General features: G+C 52.3%; 1 protein-coding gene across 2 annotated transcripts; it reads left to right on the forward strand.

Moving 5' to 3' along the window:
* Positions 1-9,141: 9,141 nt before the first annotated feature.
* On the forward strand, positions 9,142-19,067 carry COPZ2 (coat protein complex I subunit zeta 2). Of its 2 annotated transcripts, XM_077852940.1 has the most exons (10): positions 9,142-9,264; positions 10,020-10,094; positions 11,683-11,764; positions 12,316-12,407; positions 12,846-12,901; positions 13,588-13,665; positions 16,056-16,107; positions 16,720-16,758; positions 17,391-17,507; positions 18,726-19,067. In XM_077852940.1, exons 1-9 carry the CDS (start codon positions 9,154-9,156, stop codon positions 17,466-17,468), a joined length of 663 nt encoding a protein of 220 aa, XP_077709066.1. In that variant the 5' UTR covers positions 9,142-9,153; the 3' UTR covers positions 17,469-17,507; positions 18,726-19,067. The 2 variants fall into 2 exon arrangements, with proteins under 2 accessions (XP_077709066.1, XP_077709067.1); XM_077852941.1 differs by lacking the exon at positions 17,391-17,507.
* The last annotated feature ends 584 nt before the right edge of the window (positions 19,068-19,651 follow it).

Below are 19,651 nucleotides of genomic sequence, written 5' to 3' on the forward strand. Positions count from 1 at the left end.
GGACCAGGTTGCTCCAATCAGCGAGCCGGGACTGAGGCCGACGCCGGATGTCATTTTGATTGACAGCCAGAGGGGCCCAATGGCTGAGTGTGCCTCCTCCTTCCTTTCCCGATTTCCCAAGACTGACATGGCCCACAGCCCAGTGGGCGCACAGGCCCGCCCCGCGGCGTGGGCTCACCAATAAGTGGGGCGAAGGCCCTGTCGCCCGGCATTCTGGCCCCTCCGCGGTGCGTCGGCCGCCCGAGGTATTACAGGCTGGTGGCGGAGCAAAGTGTGCAGGCTGAGCGCTTCCAGCGCATTCCTCAGCCGGGGGATAAGGGCCTGGGGCAGGGGGCCAGAGACGGTATCGCTGCGGGAGCGCGGAGTCTACTCCCCCGCCCTGAAGTTTCCCACGGTGACTTGCAAAAGTCCAGGGAGACCTGAGGGGCCGAGGCGGGACACAGAGCATGTGTTTCCCGCGGTGGCGACGCTGGGGCCGCCATATTGGGTGCTGGCAGCGGAACCACGCTCGCCGCTTCCGCTCTGTGCCCACAGGCACCGCGACGCGTGCCAGCCAGGGTCGATTGCGTCGGAAGCCCCGGGCCAGGGGTCTCGTGGCGGGGATGGCCCAGCGGACAGGTTGCCACCCCGTTGGCGGCGTGAGGGATGTGGCACAACTGGCGATGTTTGTCGTGAAAGGGACGTCCCGTAGAGCTCCCCTTTCGCGTCTTGTCCCACCCCCGCCCCTACCACCATGGACCTGAGTCTTGCCTTTCAGGAACTTTCCTGGGTCTCGGGTGCGGGCCAGTCTCGCCTCGCCAACATCTTTGTGACTTTGGAACGTTGCTTTATACCCAGCCTCACTTGGGGGAGCTTGTTAAACCTGCAAATTCTGAGGCCTCTCTCCAGAGATCGTGATTCACTTACCCTGGGGGTGGCGGTCTGAGAACCTTCCAGCTTAGTAACGACTCGGATAATTTGGGTTGAGGTTCACAGTACTTTGTTCCCAGCTGTGGGACAAAGAGGCACCGACTCCCAGGAATCCTCGTAATCTAGTGGGCGAAATCACTGGTCCTTGTAGAGCTAAGGACAAGGCCAACTGCTAACTCTTGAGATAACAACATGCAGTCCTCACGTGTTTGGAGAGTTGGAAGGCTTAATTTGGATGGTTCACAGTTTTTTGGTTTTTTTTGTTTTTTTTTTTCAAGGTTTTATTTATTCATGAGAGACACAGGAAGAGACATAGGCAGAGGGAGAAGCAGCGGCCCCCCTCCTGGCTGTGGGGAGCCTGATGCAGGGCTCCCATCGCAGGACCCAGGACCCCTACCTGACCCAAAGGCGGATGCACAACCACTGAGCCACCCAAGTGCCCAGTTCACAGATTATAAAACACTTTAAAAATTCATACAGAAAGGTACACCAGGGTCCATTCATTGACTCCTTAAACTGCTGAGGTAGTTATGCATTTCAAAGACTGATTCACAGAGCACATGTTTTTTTACTCCTTCGTTTTACAATTTGGCTTCTAGTAAATGCTAGAATAAAAACTCCATGAGGACTAGAATTCCATGCATTAACTGTTGAGTCCTCAAAACTTAGAAGAGTGCCAGGAACAAAATAGACAAATACTGAATGATTGGAGAACTCCAGCAGGCAGGCCTGTGATGAAAAGTTCCTGCTAAAAGAGGTTCCTGGGTGGCTAGGTCGGTTAAGCGTTTGCCTTGGGCTCAGGTCATGATCTCAGGGTCCTGGAATGGAGCCCCACAGTGGGGGCTCCCTGCTCCGAGGAGAGCCTTCTCCCTCTGCCACTCCCCCTGCTTGTGCTCTCTCACTTGCTCTTCCTTAAATAAATAAAATCTTAAAAAAAAATCTGCTAAAGGCAGAAATTAATATGTGGAAGACGTGGTTTTGAAAGATATGACATGTTACCAAGGAAATGGGAGACCATTCAGCCCCTGAATTAGTAAGACCATGAAGGTAAATACTGCTATTGGATAAGAAAAGAGGAGAGGGACGCCTGGATGGCTCAGCGGTTGAGTGTCTGCCTTTGGCTCAGGGTGTGATCCGGATTGCCGGAATCAAGTCCCACGTCGGGCTCCCTGCATGGAGCCTGCTTCTCCTCCCTCTGCCTCTGTCTGTGCCTGTCTCTTTCTGTGTGTCTCTCATGAATAAAAAAAAAAAATAATAATATATATATATACACCAAGAGAGTTAAGGGAATATTAAAAAACCATAGAACTGAAAGGTACCTAAGCTGGATTAAAGTTACAGGGCTTAAATACAAGACTTTGGAGGTGCCTGGGTGGCTCAGTACATTAAGCCTCTGCCTTGGCTTGGGTCATAATCCCAGGGTCCTGGGATGTAGCCCCACATTGGGGTGTCTGCTCAGCCAGGGGGGCTCTGCTTCTCCCTTTCCTTCTTTTTTTTTTTTAATTTGTTTTTTATTGGTGTTCAATTTACCAACATACAGAATAACCCCCAGTGCCTGTCACCCATTCACTCCCACAACCCGCCCTCCTCCCCTTCTACCACCCCTAGTTCGTTTCCCAGAGTTAGGAGTCTTTACCTTCTGTCTCCCTTTCTGATATTTCCCACACATTTCTTCTCTCTTCCCTTATATTCCCTTTCACTATTATTTATATTCCCCAAATGAATGAGAACATATAATGTTTGTCCTTCTCCAACTAACTTACTTCACTCAGCTCTCCCTTTCCTTCTGCCTCTCACCTTGCTTGTGCTCTCTCACAAGCTGTCAAATAAAATCTTTAAAAAATTTTTTTAACAATGCAAGACTTTGGAGAAGATAGAAGCGTGTTGTTTGTTTCACACAGCAAATACAGAACAATTTTAAGCCTTGACAGTGTTTTAAAATAACAACTGGGCAATCCTTTAATCTGTGGAAAACCTTAGTACCAACAAAACTGGTGTTTTAAACAGGTCCACTTGTATTTTCCAAGTTCTTTTTGAGCTGCATAGCAGGGTACCAGGTACCTGGGATAAGAGATAAAGTCCTATAGTGGACGCCAAACTGACCAACGTGAAGTCAAATCGGGTAAATATTCACTCAAATGAAATGACAGCAGTAGGTGGGAGGGCCACCCTGGGGAGCTAACATGTGACACTGTCAAGTCACTTTGAAAGCCTAAATTCATTTGGTCACATTTAATGACTCAAATTTGTTGAGCTAGCACTCCTACCCATCCTATCCTTTCCTTTCTAGGGTCCTGGGTGCAGAGGGCAGGCAGGGCACAGGCACGAAGAGTAGGAGGGACTCCATGTTAATCCCTAGAGAAGGTGGGGAGAGGTGTGGAAAAGGCTTTTGTTCATGCCCACACTGTCCGCTTCGTTTTCTTTTGCCTGCCAACTTCTAGTACTGTGCTTCACTGTGTATAATTATTTGAGTGTACAGTGGGAGAGAGGTGGATCAGGAACTGTATAATCGGGTTAAAGAATGACTGGATAGTTCAAGGTTCCTGCTTAGCAGTTACTCAAGGGTGGGAAGGAAGAGGGAAAGACAGAGAATTGCTCACCCGTTGCAAGGGATGAGGAGAATCTAGATATAGAGACAGTCTCCAATCAGCTGCAGGCAGTTAGGCCTGGCGGGGTGTGGGCATCCAGGATAGTTAATACTCTATGGTAGGAAGGGAGATCAAAACACCGTCTTGCACTCTGTCTAGAGTTCCAGATCAAGTCTGAGCAGGTGCAACCACCTTCCCAGAGCCCACTGATAAACACTGTCAAATCCAGGGTATGTCCTTCACCTAGGAAGGCACCCTCCTCCCTTCCCCTGGCATTCTCTCTCTCTCTTTTGCCTGGGGGAGCTGTTAATAGGACAATTACCCAAGAAGCAAAAGAAAGATGCCATGCTGATGTGTCATCAGTCCTGGTATATCCATTAAATCAGACTGAGAAGACCACTGGAAAAAGTGAATACATGTGCTCACTTCCCTAAGTGAGAGGCTGGGAGCCATCAGTAAAACCAGACCTTGCCCTGTGACTCGAGACCTTGGAAAAGGAGAAGGCAGGGGGAAGCCAGGAAGATAGTTCATTCTGATGCACAGGGACTATGGTTACCGAAGAGCCAGCTAATTCTACGCTGAATTCCCTACTCATCTGGGTTAAATCTGTTTTGACCCAGCTTCCTCTGTGGAAAAAGCTGTTACCGGGGTACCTGGGTGGCTCACACTGTGAAGCCCCTGCGTTTCGCTCAGGTCATGATCTCGGAATCCTGGGGTGGAGCCCTGTGTTGGGGGGGGGGGGGGCTCTGATCAGCAGGGAGTCTGCTTCTCTCTCTTCTTATGCCTGCTGCTTCCCCTGCTTATGCTATCTTTGTGTGTCAAGTGAATAAATAACATCTTAAAAAAATAAAATAAATGTTGCTAATCTATATAAATATTTCTCGTTCTCCAACTTCCATCTAATCCAGGGAAGTGTATTAGATGACTGTCTGAGATTTCCTTACAGCCCTTCTGAGAGATTCTAGGATTACATCCTGTCAATACTAGATGTTAGCATGTTTTGCAAGGAAATCAATTAGTTTTGCAGCTAATCCAGACATCTGGCTTCCTTTCTTACATGGTAAACATCATTAGCAAGCTTGTTACCATTAAATCCTCCAAAGGTAAAGCTCTTCCCAGAGCCAGCGAGCCAGCCTCTTCTGTGGGCACCCCTGCACCTCGTGGGCATCCCTAAACGTCCGCTGTCTTAAAGATAGCTTCTCCAAAAAACAAAAAAAAAGCTTCTCAACCCTGGCTGCACATTAGAATCACGGGGGCGGGGGGGGGGGGGGGGGCTTGTAAAAAATATCAATGCCCAGGTCCCACCCCCAACCAATTAAGTCAGAGTCTCCCAGAACAGCCCTGGCATCAGGATTTTGTAAAAGCTCCTCAGGTGATTCTTAAGTGCAAAGTAGAGAATCACTAGCTTGGAGCAAGAAACCAATTTGGGTAAAAAAGAACAGCAGTGGTAAGGCAAGAGCATAGACTAGAATCACCACCTGACTCTAGGATATAGTCTCTCTCAGTCCTAAAATACTCTCTTCCTTGAACTATCCAGTGAAAACACCTCATTGTTCATTCATGTCTTGGTAACAATTTCTGAAGCTGAGTTCAGCCATTCTGTAACGTCTCACCACATTGTCCCAACAATGTTGGGTAATTGTCAGGGAGGTGCTATTGTGAGGTGGGAAGAGTGGGTGTTTTGGACACAGAGCTGAGTTCAAAAATCTGGCTCTCTCACTTACTTGTTGGGCCCTTCTGAGCTCAGTGGAGATACCAATATGCAGATTCACAAGGTTTAAAAATCAGATCCTGTGGGGCACCTGGCTGAATTATTTGGTAGAGCATGCAATGCTTGATCTCATGATCATGAGTTCAAGCCCACATTGGGTATGGAGCCTACTTAAAAAAAATCAGATTCTGTATATAAAGCCACCTGTGCCTGGGAATAGCTGAGCATGAGGCTCCTTTCTTGCCCAACTCTCTCTCCACCCACCCTACAACCTTATTATCCTAGAGAAAGTCAAACGCCTTGAAATGAGAGCTGTCCTTAGGATAGTCAACTGGAAACTCATCCTGCAGACGGCACAGAAGCTTTCGTCTTCTCTCTGGAGGATGCCATAAGCACACACATCCACACCTCGAATTCCACACACACACCTCCCCCTCTTGACATTATAGCAAGGAGAGAGAGAGAAAAAGAGACACAGAGAAAGAGAGTCTGTTACCCAAGGGAGCTGTTTCTTCTTGTCACACAAGAACAGATGCCCAAATCCTAGGACAGCACAGAAATGTGGCAGCAGGAGAGTGAGTCAGAGGAAACAGAATGGTCTCACCTCCAAGATTTACCAAGGCCCAGAGGGGAGCCCATGTGAATCACTAGCCTCCCAGAGACTCCCAAGGGTAAGGACCTGGGTTTAGTTTTCGGAACCAATGCAGAGTCCAGCTACTTTACAGACTCCAGCTGGTTAGACATGTGCACAGGCCCTCACACACCGCCCCCCCCCCCAAACCAAGCACACCCACCCCGAAGGGAGCAGAGAGCCAGGGAACTCAAGGCTGTGTTCTTTTTGAACACAGCTTTGGCTTCCTCATGCCAGGGAGCCTCTCCAGCTGCTTCTCATCTGTTGTACTTGCACACTACTCAGGTGTATTTTTACATAAAACCCCATTAAAAGGACACTCTGGGCTAGGACCCAGAGAGAGAAAGTCCTGAGGTCTCTGCTGAGGGAGTTTAGAGGAGAAACCATCCCTGGGGAGAATCTCTTTCTGGAAAAGTTACCTGGAGGTCTCTGAATTTATTTTTTCAGCACAGCATGAAGAGATAAAGAGATCCCGGTGACTACAACTATAGCAACAACCAAGGTGGAGGTAGAGGTGGTAGTGAGGAAGATTTTGTGCTTCCTACGCTTCCTTCCAAGGCCTTCTCTCTGATCCCAGCCCCTATGCCCCTCTCCAGTGGCTTCTCATTCACTCTCCTATAACCAGCTCCCCCCACCCCTGCTCCCCACAGAGCCACATCGGCTCCCTAAGTCCCCTATCAACCTAGGCCTTCCACCTCCCTCTTTCTGCAAACTGACCCTCTCCCACTGTGGGTACCATATGCCAAGCAGAAGCTAGGAAATGCCCCCCTGGAGGCTTTTTGATGCTGTCCTTGTAAATATGAGCTAAAGATGAACTAGCTGACAAAAATTAGGGGATCAAAATAATCAAATCACTATTCTTCTATTACACACTAAGCCGGCATGACCATTGACATAACTTCTGTTGATCTGGAATCCAAACAAATAAAACACTACATCTTTTCCCCCTATTGCACCAAATAGTGTTGATTCATGTTCACTATTATAACTCTGATAGCCTGCAAGGAAGATTCAGATGTGTCTTCTAAATCATCATAGAAAGAGATTCGGCAGATGTTTTCCTCAGATGTTTGCGTGGCTCACTCTGTTTCCTCTTTCAGCTCTTTGTTCAAATGTCACCTTCTTGAGACCTTTCTCAAATGACCCTAATGAAAATGCCATTCTGCCCTGCATTCTCCAACCCCTCATATTCCTGATCTTTTTATAGCATGTATCACCAACTCACGCAATACCTCTCTTATTTGTATGTGTGGCTTACCTGATTTGCACAGAAATGTACGCACACACACAAAAACACTTGAATATAAGCTCCATGAAACTAGATTTTGCTTATTTTGTCTACTATTGTATCCCCGTGACTGGAAAAGTAGCTGGTACACAGCACTCAATATATATTTGTATAGCACATAAAGTACAGTTTCACTGACAGGTGCGTTATTATTATTTATTTAAAATACGTAGTCTGACTTTAAGCCATCTTCCTCATCTTGAATTCATTTACTCATTCACTTAACAAATGCTCATTAAGAGATGCCTTGGTAGCTCAGCGGTTGAGCGTCTGCTTTCGGCTCAGAGTGTGATCCTGGGATCTGGGATCAAGTTGTGTTTCAGGCTCCCTATGGGGAGCCTGCTTCTCCCTCTGCCTATGTCTCTGCCTCTCTTTCTTTGTGTCTCTCATGAATAAATAAATAAATCTTTAAAAACAAAAAACCACAAGTGCTCCTTAAGTACTCATCACAGGCCAGGCCCTGTCCAGGGTGTCGGGAATTCCATGGCGGAACAAAACAGACACATGATGTCTCTTCTCCTAGGACTCAAAGTCTGGTGGAGGAAAGGACCGTACACATTTGTATGTAAATAACTCTGTAAAGATGATATTTCAAGATTGAGAAAGGTTCAATGTAAGAAATCAGTAGGGAGCTGAGACAGAATGTGACAGGAGAGACCTATCAAGTTAGATCTGGTGGGTTAGGTTCCCTTTGGTGATGAAGTCGACCCTGAATAGTGAGAAGACCTTCCTCAGCAGAGGAAGAGCCCACTCCCAGGCAGTGGTGGGGATGAGTGGGTGTGGTACACAGTGTTAAGAGGCCTTGAGGAGAATGAAAAAGCAATGTTGAGCCTAAAACCTGGCTCCCCTCCTCATTCAACTACACAGTCTTTATTAGCTGTACCATCCTGATCAGATCACACAAACTCTGTCTCCCCACCCATTAAAATGTGCGTGATAGTACCTATATCACAGGTGTGAGTTGTATTAGGTAATGAATGTAACGGTGTTTAAATGCAAAATACAGGGATACATGGGTGGCTCAGTCTTTGAGCAACTCCCTTGGGCTCAGGGAGAGATCCCGGGGATCTGGGATGGAGTCCCGCATCGGGCTCCCTGGAGGAGCCTGCTTCTCCCTCCCTGCCTAAGTCTCTCTCTCTCTCTCTCTCATGAATACATAAATAAAATCTTAATAAAAATAAACGTAAAATACATGCATGGTAGTGTTATGGGCAAACAGGTAAGTACCATTGCCTTTGTACCTTTGGAGTGTGAATTTCCCACTGGCCCCAAGAAGTATCCCAAAGTGAAAGTTTGAACTCCCATGTACTCAGACCAAAGAAACTAAAGCACAGCAACGCCTGATGCCATTGGTGAAGCATCTGTGCTGCTAGGCATCTGTCCTGCCCCAGATTGTCCTTCCTGTCTGTGCCTTGGGAGAACCTGGGGAGGTGTCTGGGCCATGGGCCATGGCTCCCCTTCCTGAGGAGTGGGAGAAACTTTTCTGCAGAGAGGGGTCTCCCTAGAACTGTTCTTGCCTGCCTTCACTCCTAGAACCTGTCCTGAGCCCGGGGGGGGGGGGGGGGGGGATGACCTGAGATATTTTGTCACCCAGGAATCTACCAGGAGTTCAGAGACAAACCTGGGCTTTGCGGGTGTTTTCTGCTGGCCCGGGGCAGCCTGCGGACACCGCAGCCAGCCTACCCTACGGGCCAGGGGGTCGGCGGCAGGGGAAAGCAGGGCTGGTCCCGGGACGCCCGAACATTCGGAGAGTTCTGGACTGGGCGAAACCGGGGGGAGCGCAGAGGAGGAGAAGCGGGGGAAGGAGAGCTGGGCTTTGGGGCGCCGGCGGGTGGGCGGGTGGCAGGAAGGGGCCACGCGGAGAGGGAAAGACACGCACCGCGGGGCCCCGGGGGAGGGCGCGAGGCCCGGGCCGCGGGGGCTGCACGGGCGGCGGCGGCGGGGGGCGGCCCGGGGGGCGGCCCGCGGGCGGGGCGGGCGGAGGCGGGGCGGCGGGCGGCGCTGTCAGCGCGAGGCGGCGAGCGGAATGCAGCGGCCGGAGGCCTGGCCACGTCCGCACCCGGGGGAGGGGGCCGCGGCGGCCCAGGCCGGGGGCCCGGCGCCGCCCGTCCGAGCCGGGGAGCCGGCGGGGCTGCGGGTACGGAGCGGGCGGGCGCCGGGGCCCGGCTGCGGGGTGAGGGGGGTCGCCACTGAGGGCGCGCGCGCCAGCGCCGGGGAACTTGGGGGCCCCCGCCGAGCGCCCGGGGAGGGGGCCCGGGACAGGGCAGGGAGCAGAAGTTCTCCGGGCGCGGAGCGGCGAGGAGGCCGGGCCCGAGTGCGCGGGGGACTGAAGTTCTGGATGAGTTCGGAGCGGCGATGGGCACGGCTGGGGCGGGGGGGGGGGGGGGGGGGACCGAGGTTCGGCTGCGGGGCGGGGGGGGCGGGGAGCGCCCGCGGCTCGAGCTCTTGGGGGCGGGGGGCTGACTTGCGGGCTCCTGGGGCTCCCCTCCCCGGGCCAGGGGGCTGGGGGCGCGCTGAGAGCGCGGGTCCAGCCTCGGCCCGGGGTCCGCTGGAAGGAGGAGGCTCGGCGCCGCTGTCCCCCCGGCCCAGGTTCTGTGATACACTCCGACTCGGGCTCTGGAGCAGTCAGTGCATGACAGAACTTGGGCCCGGACGGACCTTCTGCACCCAATGGGCACAGCGCCCACCCGGGGCCTGCAGTGGAACATCCGCCCGGGAGTGGAGCAGGCACTGGAGTTGGCCTGTGTAGCCCAGGGTTGGGCCAGATCCAGCTGTGGACCTTTCGGGTCGCTGGACCTTGAGGATGGACTCCTGAGGCCAGCAGATGCCATAGAGCCAAGGGCAGTTGTCTGCCTTGGGTCAGGAGCCAACGGAGCTCTCCCCTGGTGTCAGTTGCAGGAACCTTCCCTCTACACCATCAAGGCTGTTTTCATCCTAGATAATGATGGACACCGCCTCCTGGCCAAGGTAACCTCCCACCCTCCCTGGAAGGCCCCTGAGGACACTGTGCCACAGCCCTGGGAACAGGAGTCCCCACCCAGCTGAACCTTCCATCCTAGGAGAGACCCTACTGTGGGCTCTGTGACTCAGAGCAACTCAGACCCTTCCAAAGGTCCTTCTGTCCATCCTCCTGCCTTGTGAGACAGCTGGCCCCTGGAGTGGGGAGTGTGGCTCCTCTGTTTCCACTCACATTCCCTGAAATGGCTTCTCATCACTCTTTCCACTGGCCAGCTGGACCTTGAGCATGGAAGGGGCCCCCTGAGAGGTCAGGGGAGTGTTGAGCCTGGAACCCAGGAGTCCTGGCCCTCACATGCTATATGAGCAATGTCCACTTTTCTTCTGCAGTTTGGGAAACACTAAGGATTAATCTGAGGAGCCTGAGAATTTAGAACCAGACAAGGTCTTAGAGACTATACAGTCTGACTCTCTCATTTCACAAATGAAGAAAAATGTGGCCTAGAGAAGCCAAATGAGTTGCCCGAGGTCACAAGTATTACTAGCAGAACGCAGATCTAAACTCAGGTATTTTGACTTGAAACTCAGAAGGCTGATTTTCACTGCACCAACTATTCAGTTCTCTGGTGTCTGTGCCACATAGCCTGGGTAAACCAAACTAGAATATTCCAAAAATAAATGTCTATCATCAACACAGTTAACTACAGTAGGGCTATGGCACTTAAACTAGCTATGAAATGCATTATAGACTAGTTTGTTCGTTTGGGACTGAAACTTTTTGTTTTCCTGATACTCAAGTGAGCTCGTTCACCACAGCAGCAGTCAGCAGGGAGGCTACTCATTTGCCTGCAGATGGGGTAGTAAGTGGCAAAATCCACATCCAGAAAATTGAAAGCTGAGCCGGTCACACTTAGCTCCTGCAGATGATCAGAGGTGGATAGCCATGCGAAAGGCTCTGGGGCCTTCTCCTCGCAGGACCCATCCATGTTCAGTTTAAGAAACTGAGTCAGAGAAAGAGGTTCACCAAACCCAAACGAAAAAGCATCAATCTAGTTATGCAGTGAGTGCTAGGCACTTTCCCTTAGATATTTGGTCTTCACCACAACCCTGTCTAAAGTTAGACCATCCTTGGCTCTGCACCTTACAAATGTGAGACCTCGGGGAAGTTACCTGACTTCTTTCCACCTCTGTGCCCCCATCAACAGAATGGGGATAATGGAGTAGCTGCTATGATTGTCATTGCTGTGATAAGGGGCCCTCGGCTCTGCCATCTTTCCTGGGGACTCGGGTTTCTGTAGCAACAGGGTGACCCACTGACCACCCCCATCCTCAGCACACCAAACATCAGCCAAATGTACAAAAGCTTCCGGGAAATCAGGAGGAGACTCCAAATACAGCGCTTAAAATTCCTCTATATTTTATGACTTTCTTTGCTTAAAATGTGTGTCTGCAGTGAAAACAGTGAGCACAGAGGCCTAGAAGGCAACAGACAGGAGATGGGGCTCTGTTTGGCCAGCACCGACCATGCTCTGCCTCCCATCCACGGAGGAGCCAGGCTCAGTGGAAAAGCTATCACCCCTTCTCCTTCCCTTTCTCATAGTATTATGATGATACATTCCCCTCCTTGAAGGAGCAGATGGCCTTCGAGAAAAATGTCTTCAACAAGACCAGCCGGACTGACAGTAAGTGTCCGCCTCTTCCTTGCCCAGAACTCTCAGATGCACATCGCCATCCCCTCCATCTGGACACATCTGTCCCTGTCGGCCATACATACCCACAGGCCATCCCCTTTCCTTATAGGTTCTTTTTCCTCTCCCTCTCAGCTGTTCTCCTCTCCCTCCCTTTGGGGAGCCTTCACTCCCCATCCCTCTCTAACCCCCACCACACTCCACCCCCAACATACCCAGACCTCTCTTTCCGCAGAAGGTGCCAACTACCTGTATGTCCCCCACCAGCCTGGAGCTGGAACAAGGTGTTTACGTGGTGGGAGGGGGAACCGAAGGTTGCCCCTGCACTGGATTTGTGGACTACTCAGAATGAGACAATCACCAGAAGTAGAGTAGGGGTTGGGGGAAAGGACACCAAGTAGCCTAATGGTGGTATCCTTAGTGCTAGTCTTTTCAAGGGTTCCTTGGAAAGTGAAGAAGGAGAAAGGGGGAGAGAAGCAGGGCTTGAGATCAGGAAGAGGGGTCCGGCAGAGGTGGCCAGACCTGAAAGCCTCCTCCACTTCTAGGTGAGATTGCATTTTTCGGAGGCATGACCATCGTCTACAAGAGCAGCATTGATCTCTTCCTGTATGTGGTGGGCTCCTCCAACGAGAATGAGGTGAATTCAGGAGGTTGGGGTGACAGAGAGGGTCTGTCCAGAGCTTGGATTCGGGGGTAGAAGCTGGGTTCTGAAGGCTTATCATTAGGTACCCCTCCTTCTGGGGGCTGGGAGCAGCTGGAATGATTCTTTCTAGAATGGTACATTTCCATGTTGCCTCTTAGGTTCCTTGGGAGCCAGAAATGAAGTCCTGGGCAGGGAGCCTTTATCTCTTCTTTAAATATCACTAGGGAGGGATACACTCAGTGTCCCACAGTGGGGGAGGGCACCCCATGTACGGGAGGGCACCCTTGAGGTCAAGCTGCAGTTGCCAGCTCCATCCTCTCTGAAAAGGGACAACTAGCCAAACAGGTAGGCTCTGAGAAGGCCAAAAGGAGTTTTGGCCTTCTCAACCACAAGCTCTCTTGTTCTCCTCCTCCCATATGCACCCATCCTCAGCTGATGCTCATGTCCGTTCTCACCTGTCTGTTTGAGTCCCTGAGCCACGTGTTAAGGTAAGTGAGGTCCTCTGCCCTCCAAGGCCCTCACACCCCCTTGCTACATCACAGAGGCAGGACTCTTCCTCTGCTTTCCTCCTGAAGTCCTCAAAAGACTAAGACTGGAGCCAGAGCATCCTCCTCCAAGGCCCCCTGCCCTTTAGCAGACCACCTTGATGTCCCCAGAGCAGAGCTATGTGAGGGTATGGCCAGAAAATGAGGTCCAGAGAAGTGAGGTGATCTGCCTGGGGTTACAGTCTGTTTATATCAGAACAGAGACTCAAGCTCAGGTTTTTTGACTTGAAGCTCAGGATGGTTTTCACTGCACCCCCATTCAGGTACCTGGTATCTGTCTGTCCCAGTGAACATGGCCTAGGTAAACTGAGTCAACATAATGCAAAAATAAATATCTACAGTCAAAACAATTAACTATCGTACAGCTGTAGCATCTGACCTAGGCATGAAATGCATTAGGGGTAACTTGGTGGTGCAGTGTCAGTGCCCCGCATGTGAGAGTTTGGGCAAAGGGGGGCTAAGGAATCCCTTGCATAGGTATCACCCTCACTGTCCTGTACATTCTCCTTCCCCGTGCTCCTCAGGGATAAGGGTGGGGGAAGGGGTGGAGAGAGAGGGTCTGCCTCACTTAGGCAGAAACCCAGGTCCTCCTGGCCATGGAGAGGTCCAGGAACTGTGTCTGCCTCCAGGAAGAATGTGGAGAAGCGCTGGTTGCTGGAGAACATGGACGGAGCCTTCTTGGTGCTGGACGAGATTGTGGATGGCGGGTGAGGAGAGGTCTCAGAGAAGAGGGGCTGCTCAGGGACACTCACCGTGGGAGGTGCCTTTGGGGGTCATCTGCTCTAGATTGTACCAAGCACATTGTTGGCTCTCTGGCCAAGTCCTCCCTCCCTTCCCTCACCCCGCTCATGAGGATGGAAGCTGATCTCAGTGTTAGCCAAAGTCAAGCAAACAAGAAAGCAACCTCATGTCCAACTATGGCCAACTGTTGAATAGGCGGGGTCTGGGGAAATGGTTTGCTGTCTGGTGCCCAAGAAAAAAGGGGTAGCACAGGCCTCTGCGGCTCCCTGGGAGATCTCCATTCAGCCCCCTGCTGCCTCCACACCTCCCCTCTTAGAGCTCCATCCCAGCCTCAGCTAGACCATGACCGGACTGGTTGCTTTTACTCCCTCAGCCTTCCTTTCCCCATCTTTCCAGTGTGGATAAGATAACTACCCAGAGGATATGGGGATTACTTGAGGTGAGGCAGGTGGAGCTCACGGCTCTCTTCCCAGGAACATCACCTCCTACCGCTCTGCTGTGATATTCCTGGGAAGCCCGGAGCCCTTTTGAGAAGGGCCGGTTAGTCTATTTCCATCGCAGGTGATGTGGGGGGAGAAAAAGAAGTTCTGGCTCTGGGGGAAGGATAAGAGAAACCAATCACCGTAAATACGTGCCTCTTTCATAACATCCAGTTTATAGACGAGGAAGCTGAGGCTCAGAGATTCAAGCGACCTGCCCAGCGTCCCATGGCAAGGGAGCAGCAGGGCCAAGATCAGACACCATGTGCATAGTTCCAGAGACTGTGCTCTTCCTACGAGGACACTGTACACTCAGGGAGGTGGGGCACTGTGCAAGCCCTCTCTCCTTCCCTCCTCCTTCCCTCTCCATCCACTGCCTGTTGCGGCAATGCCTCTTGCTAATTGGCAGAAACCCAAAATGAGTGGGACCAGAAGTATATACAATTTTGTGGAACCTCTTTAAGGAACACACACAAACACACACACACACACACACACACACACACATTTTATATTTATAAATACAAAATGAGGGCCTTGGAAGAGCCTGTGTGAGGGAGGATATAAGCTTTATATGCCTCTAGGCCTGTGCCCCAGAAGGCCTAGTCTCTGCCCCCCACCCAGGAGCTCAGTTTCACTCTAAGGAAAACCAGGGACATGTCAGTTGAGACAGTGCCTGAACTGGAGCCTTGGCTGGGTAGGTCTCTGTCTTTATGGGTGAAAGGATCTCTGGTGAAGGGGTGCCCAGTGTCCCAGTGATGAGGCCTGAAAGAGGCTCTCAAGATATATCTGTTCACTTCCCTGGGATTGATGTGAAAGAAAAACTCAGCTTCTACCCTAGAGGAGCCTCACTGGGTGAAGAGGAACATTCAGTCAAACCCCCCCCCATCCCACCCACGGTGACCAGCCCTCACACGGGCACCCCTGCCCATACCCACAAAGCTCCCCTGTGCCCCCACTGCATGGTGAAAGACTGCTTGCTGGCCAAGAAAAGCCTTGATACTTGGATCTATCAAAAGGGAAGATAGATTCTGGTTTTAAAGGTTTTACTCGGGCAGCCTGGGTGGTTCAGCGGTTTGGCGCCGCCTTCAGCCCAGGGCGTAATCCTGGAGACCCGGGATTGAGTCCCAAATCGGGCTCCCTGCATGGAGCCTGCTTCTCCCTCTGCCCGTGTCTCTGCCTCTCTCTCTCTCTCTCTCTCTCTCTCTCTCTCTCTCATAAATAAATAAAATCTTTAAAAAATATAAAGGTTTTACTCATTTATTCATGAGAGAGAGAGAGAGAGAGGCAGAGACACGGGCAGAGGGAGAAGCAGGTTCTCTGTGGGGAACTTGATGCAGGACTCGATCCCCAGACTCCGGGAACAAGACCTGAGCCAAAGACAGATGCTCAACCATTAAGCCACCCAGGTGCCCAGATCCTGGTTTTAAGTGTTCTATTTCTTGTATGGCATGACCCCATGGCACAGAATCCTAGTGAAACAGGTGGGGTCCCCAGGCACCCTCCCTTCCTTCACAACATCTGACTCCATCTCCCTAGATCCAGAACGTGAAGTGAACTTTCAAGAGCTCAAAGTTTGTTGGTCTCTTGCTTTTGACTCTGTGATCATTCTAGACTGGACTGCCCTCACCCTATTCCAGAGCTTGTAACCATGACCACCAAGTGTGTGACCACCAGGTTTGAAGTGTAGAGGAATCAAAGCTGAGGGCTGTCCATAGGGAGGGAGAGCTCTGGCCGAGGAGTATCAGTGGGAAGGTGCCTTGGAGGGGATGCCTGCAGCATATGGTAAGGGAGGGAAGGGGCTCAGCCGGGAAAGGCCACAGAGGGCAGAGTCATAGCACTGATTTTCTCCTCTTGGTTCCTCTCTCATCTTGTAGCGTGATTCTGGAGAGTGATGCTCAGCAAGTGATCCAGAAAGTGAATTTTAGGGTAAGAGTCTTCCTGCATGTCCCTCACTCCCACCCCATCCTCACTCCCGCCCGGGCTGCCCTTCCCACACTTCCAGCCTCCCGTCCCCCCCCTACAAGCATTGTCAGGGCCAGGATGCTAGGGACCCACATTCCTCTAGCAGAAGCAGCTCCTGGATTGATGCACATGTGGGGGTGGCAGTGAATAAGAGAGATCTCTTGCCCTCTCCCTCTGTAGAATCACCAAGTACCTCACTCTCCATCCTCCCCAGTGGGAAGCACAGAGTGGGGAAAGGAAGAAATTCTCCAAGGGCTACCGGGTGGCTGCCTTGGCCTTGAGTGTGGAGAATTGGGGTGCAGACAGACCCTCTCCCTGCCTAGTTTGGCATTTATTGTCTGGATGAAGTCTTTTCTCCCATCTTTATTTGCCTTCATGCCCTTGCTGTCCATGCCTCACAGGCCCCAGGGGCCTGGCTCCCCAGGTGGCAGGCTCCAGGGCTTCCACTCACTGGTGATACCAGTGTGGTTCTGGGTCCCCTAACCACTGCCTCACCTCACCACCACCCCCAAAGACTCTTTCTTCACTATGTCCCCTCCCCTGGCCTGACCACCCTCTGACACTGCTTCCCTGCAGGCCGATGACAGCAGCCTGACTGAACAGAGTGTGGCCCAGGTAGGCCCCCTGCGTCTGCCATGGCCAGAAATAGGCTAGAGGGAGGAGAGAAGAGCCTCCCAGGGGGACCGGGGCAGGGGCTATTGAGGCTGAGAAGTCAGGGGTGCAGGGGGGGAAGGATGGGGCTGTCTCTTGGAGAGCCACTGGAGGCTTCCGGGAACACCAAGATGGGACAGAGCTGGGGATTCATAAACAACGCGTACCTCACCAGTGGTCTGCCTCACTTCCTGGCTTGGCAGCTTTGCATGGAAACCCCAGGCTGAGCTACCACTCTGGAGATGACAGGGTCACTTGTCCCCCAAAGCATTCTGGGAACTGAGGCCCCTGATGCTCCCTCAAACCCAGAAAGGATACCAAATGGGAGTTTTTCCTTTAACCCCCCCTCACCCCATGCAGTTTAGGGTTCCTGCTGGAGTTGTTAAGAAACCGACCACTCACCAGTTGCCCCCTTGGCCCCCCGAATGACCTGGCCATGGAAAAGTCCATCCCCACCCGACTTCTGCATGGTCCTGTCTGGGGTGCAAGTATGGCAGGGGGCAGACTCCTGGATCTGTGGCGTGACTGGTTCCACAGCTGTGCAAACTTCCTGCTTGTCAGGCCCACTGCTTGACCTCCATTCTGTCTGCCCACAGGTCTCTCTGCCCAGACTAATCCTGCTTTTCTGGAACTTCCTGCCCAGGGCACTAACTACCTCCTGCTGTGACAGCTAAGGCAGGGGTGGAGCCAAGCCATCCTGCATGGAGCCCCAGGTGTCATGTCCCCCTCCTTTACTGCCCCTGCCGCTTGCTCTGCCTCTCCCTCCTCCCAGTTTCCTACGTGTCCTCACAATTTGCTGGAATGAAGGCAGCCACATGGCAGTTTTCAGGTCAGAAAGAGGTTGGAGAGCACTGAGCAGAGCCGTTAAGAACACAGGTGCAGGTGTGAGTCATCCCAGGATGGATGTTCCAGCCTCCCACCTGCAAGCTGGGTGACCTCCAGCAAGTTACTCAACCTCTCTGGGCCTCACACAATCATGGGACACTCCTGAGAGAGTTGTTACAAGAATTAGAAGAGCTAATGCAGGGAAAGCTTTTAGCTCAGCTCCTATTTTTTCCAAAGGGGGAGAGAATGAAGACACAGCACTTTAATGGAATTCTTGAGTAAGAACCAAGGAAGGTGTAGGTAGTGACTGGGAGAGGACATGAGGGGACAGTTCGTTTCTGGCTAGGAGAAGCAGGAGAAACCCAGGGCCAGGCTGCCCCTGAGAGAGGAGGGACACTGTGCAGGAGGAAGAGATGTACAGCGTGGCATGGGACTTCTTCAGAGGGGAATGAGGCTTGATGGCTGCAAAGATGATCTGAGGGACAAACCTGGGGTCCCCACCATGTTGGCATTGTGTTCGTGCACACTTGAATGGATTTGTCTAAGTCCCTGACCAGGCTGTTTCCTCCCCAGGATGTGAGAATGAACGCATCTGAATGCAGGTGTCCCGTGGCAGCACTAGGCCAGCCCCCCTTTGCCAGCTGTGCCACATCAGCAGGGAGTTGGGGTGGGGTGTTGAGGATACACTGCCAGCCCAGGCCAGAGCTAGGGGGTTGCCGAGCTGTCTGGGCACAGGAAGTATCTGGTCTGGGCCTAGTCTCTGCCGAGACGTGGCACTGTGGGCGGGCTTTGGAATGACACGGCCTGGGGGAGACCAGGCCTGCTGCCACACCCCTGGCTGCAGACTTGGGGACTGTGGAAGGCCAGGCAGGCTCAGGCCTGAGCCGGGAGCCGGCTGCAGCCAGTTTGGACTGCTCTGTTTTGCTGGCCTGGTCCCACTAAAGCGGGCACAGATGAGGTGCTGCCACCTAGTGACAGAGGATTGCAGGGACACTTAGAGCCGGCTTGTAGACCCACCCCCCCACCCCACCCCCCGCGCCCCAGCGTTAAGGCACTTGATATTCCCCACCCAATTCTTTCTCTCAGCTGTATTCCCTATCCCCCAGGTTCTTCAGTCTGCCAAGGAACAAATTAAATGGTCGTTACTGAAATGAAGGCTGTGCATTCAGGGCTCCCTGCCCCCAGAGCATTTCCCCGATCCTGGCAAAATCTCAAAGATCCAGGGAACAGGAGAGACCCATCTGTATCCCTAGGCCCTCCCAGAACTGACTCCTGAGGTCTCTGGCCAGGGACTCTGAGATGCAAAGATTTGGCTTCAGTACTGACTCACCCCTTCTCACTGCCCTGGCCTGTCCCTCCAGCCACGAGAACCAGCTGAGCTGCCTTAACTCAGACCTTAGGCATTCCTCGCCCCAGAGCCCTAATAAACCTGCTTTGTCTCCTGCCAATGGTCTCCTTCTCTCTTGGCCTGAGAAATGTGCATAAGTTCTTATAAGGGCTCCTGCACTGCCTGCGACTCATCTTAAGGACGCCCAGTACCAGGGTGTCCAGGATTTATCCCCGTGGCCATGTGTTGGGGAGGGGGCCACGAGAGAGGGACGATTTATCATAGTGGGGTGTGTGATACTGATACCACGGGTCCCCATATGCAATGGGAAGGGCTAGGTACGATTGTGTAGCAGAATAAAAAAAAAAAAAACAGTAATAATGGTGCAATAGGGCACATTTGGGGAAAAGGAGACAAAAGATGATACTCCTAAATGCATACTTCCCAATCCTCCGGGAAAAAGGGAGCAAAAGATGGTAAACACATGGTGATCCTGTTGGGGGTTCTTTGAGTCACTTTATCCATTCTCAGCTTCCAAAAAGGAAGGGCGTCAGGCTTCCTCTAGACAAACTGAGGAACAGCACGCCCGTTTTTCTTGGCATGCCGGGGGCCGCGGAATGCCTACACTAGCAGACGTCCTGGGCACTAGAGCCCTGCGAGCTTGCCATGGCTGGGCCGGTGCTGGCCGCGAGGAAGCGCCCGCCA

Source organism: Canis aureus, chromosome 16 (assembly GCF_053574225.1).
Source record: "Canis aureus isolate CA01 chromosome 16, VMU_Caureus_v.1.0, whole genome shotgun sequence".
Classification (NCBI taxonomy): Eukaryota; Metazoa; Chordata; class Mammalia; order Carnivora; family Canidae; genus Canis; species Canis aureus.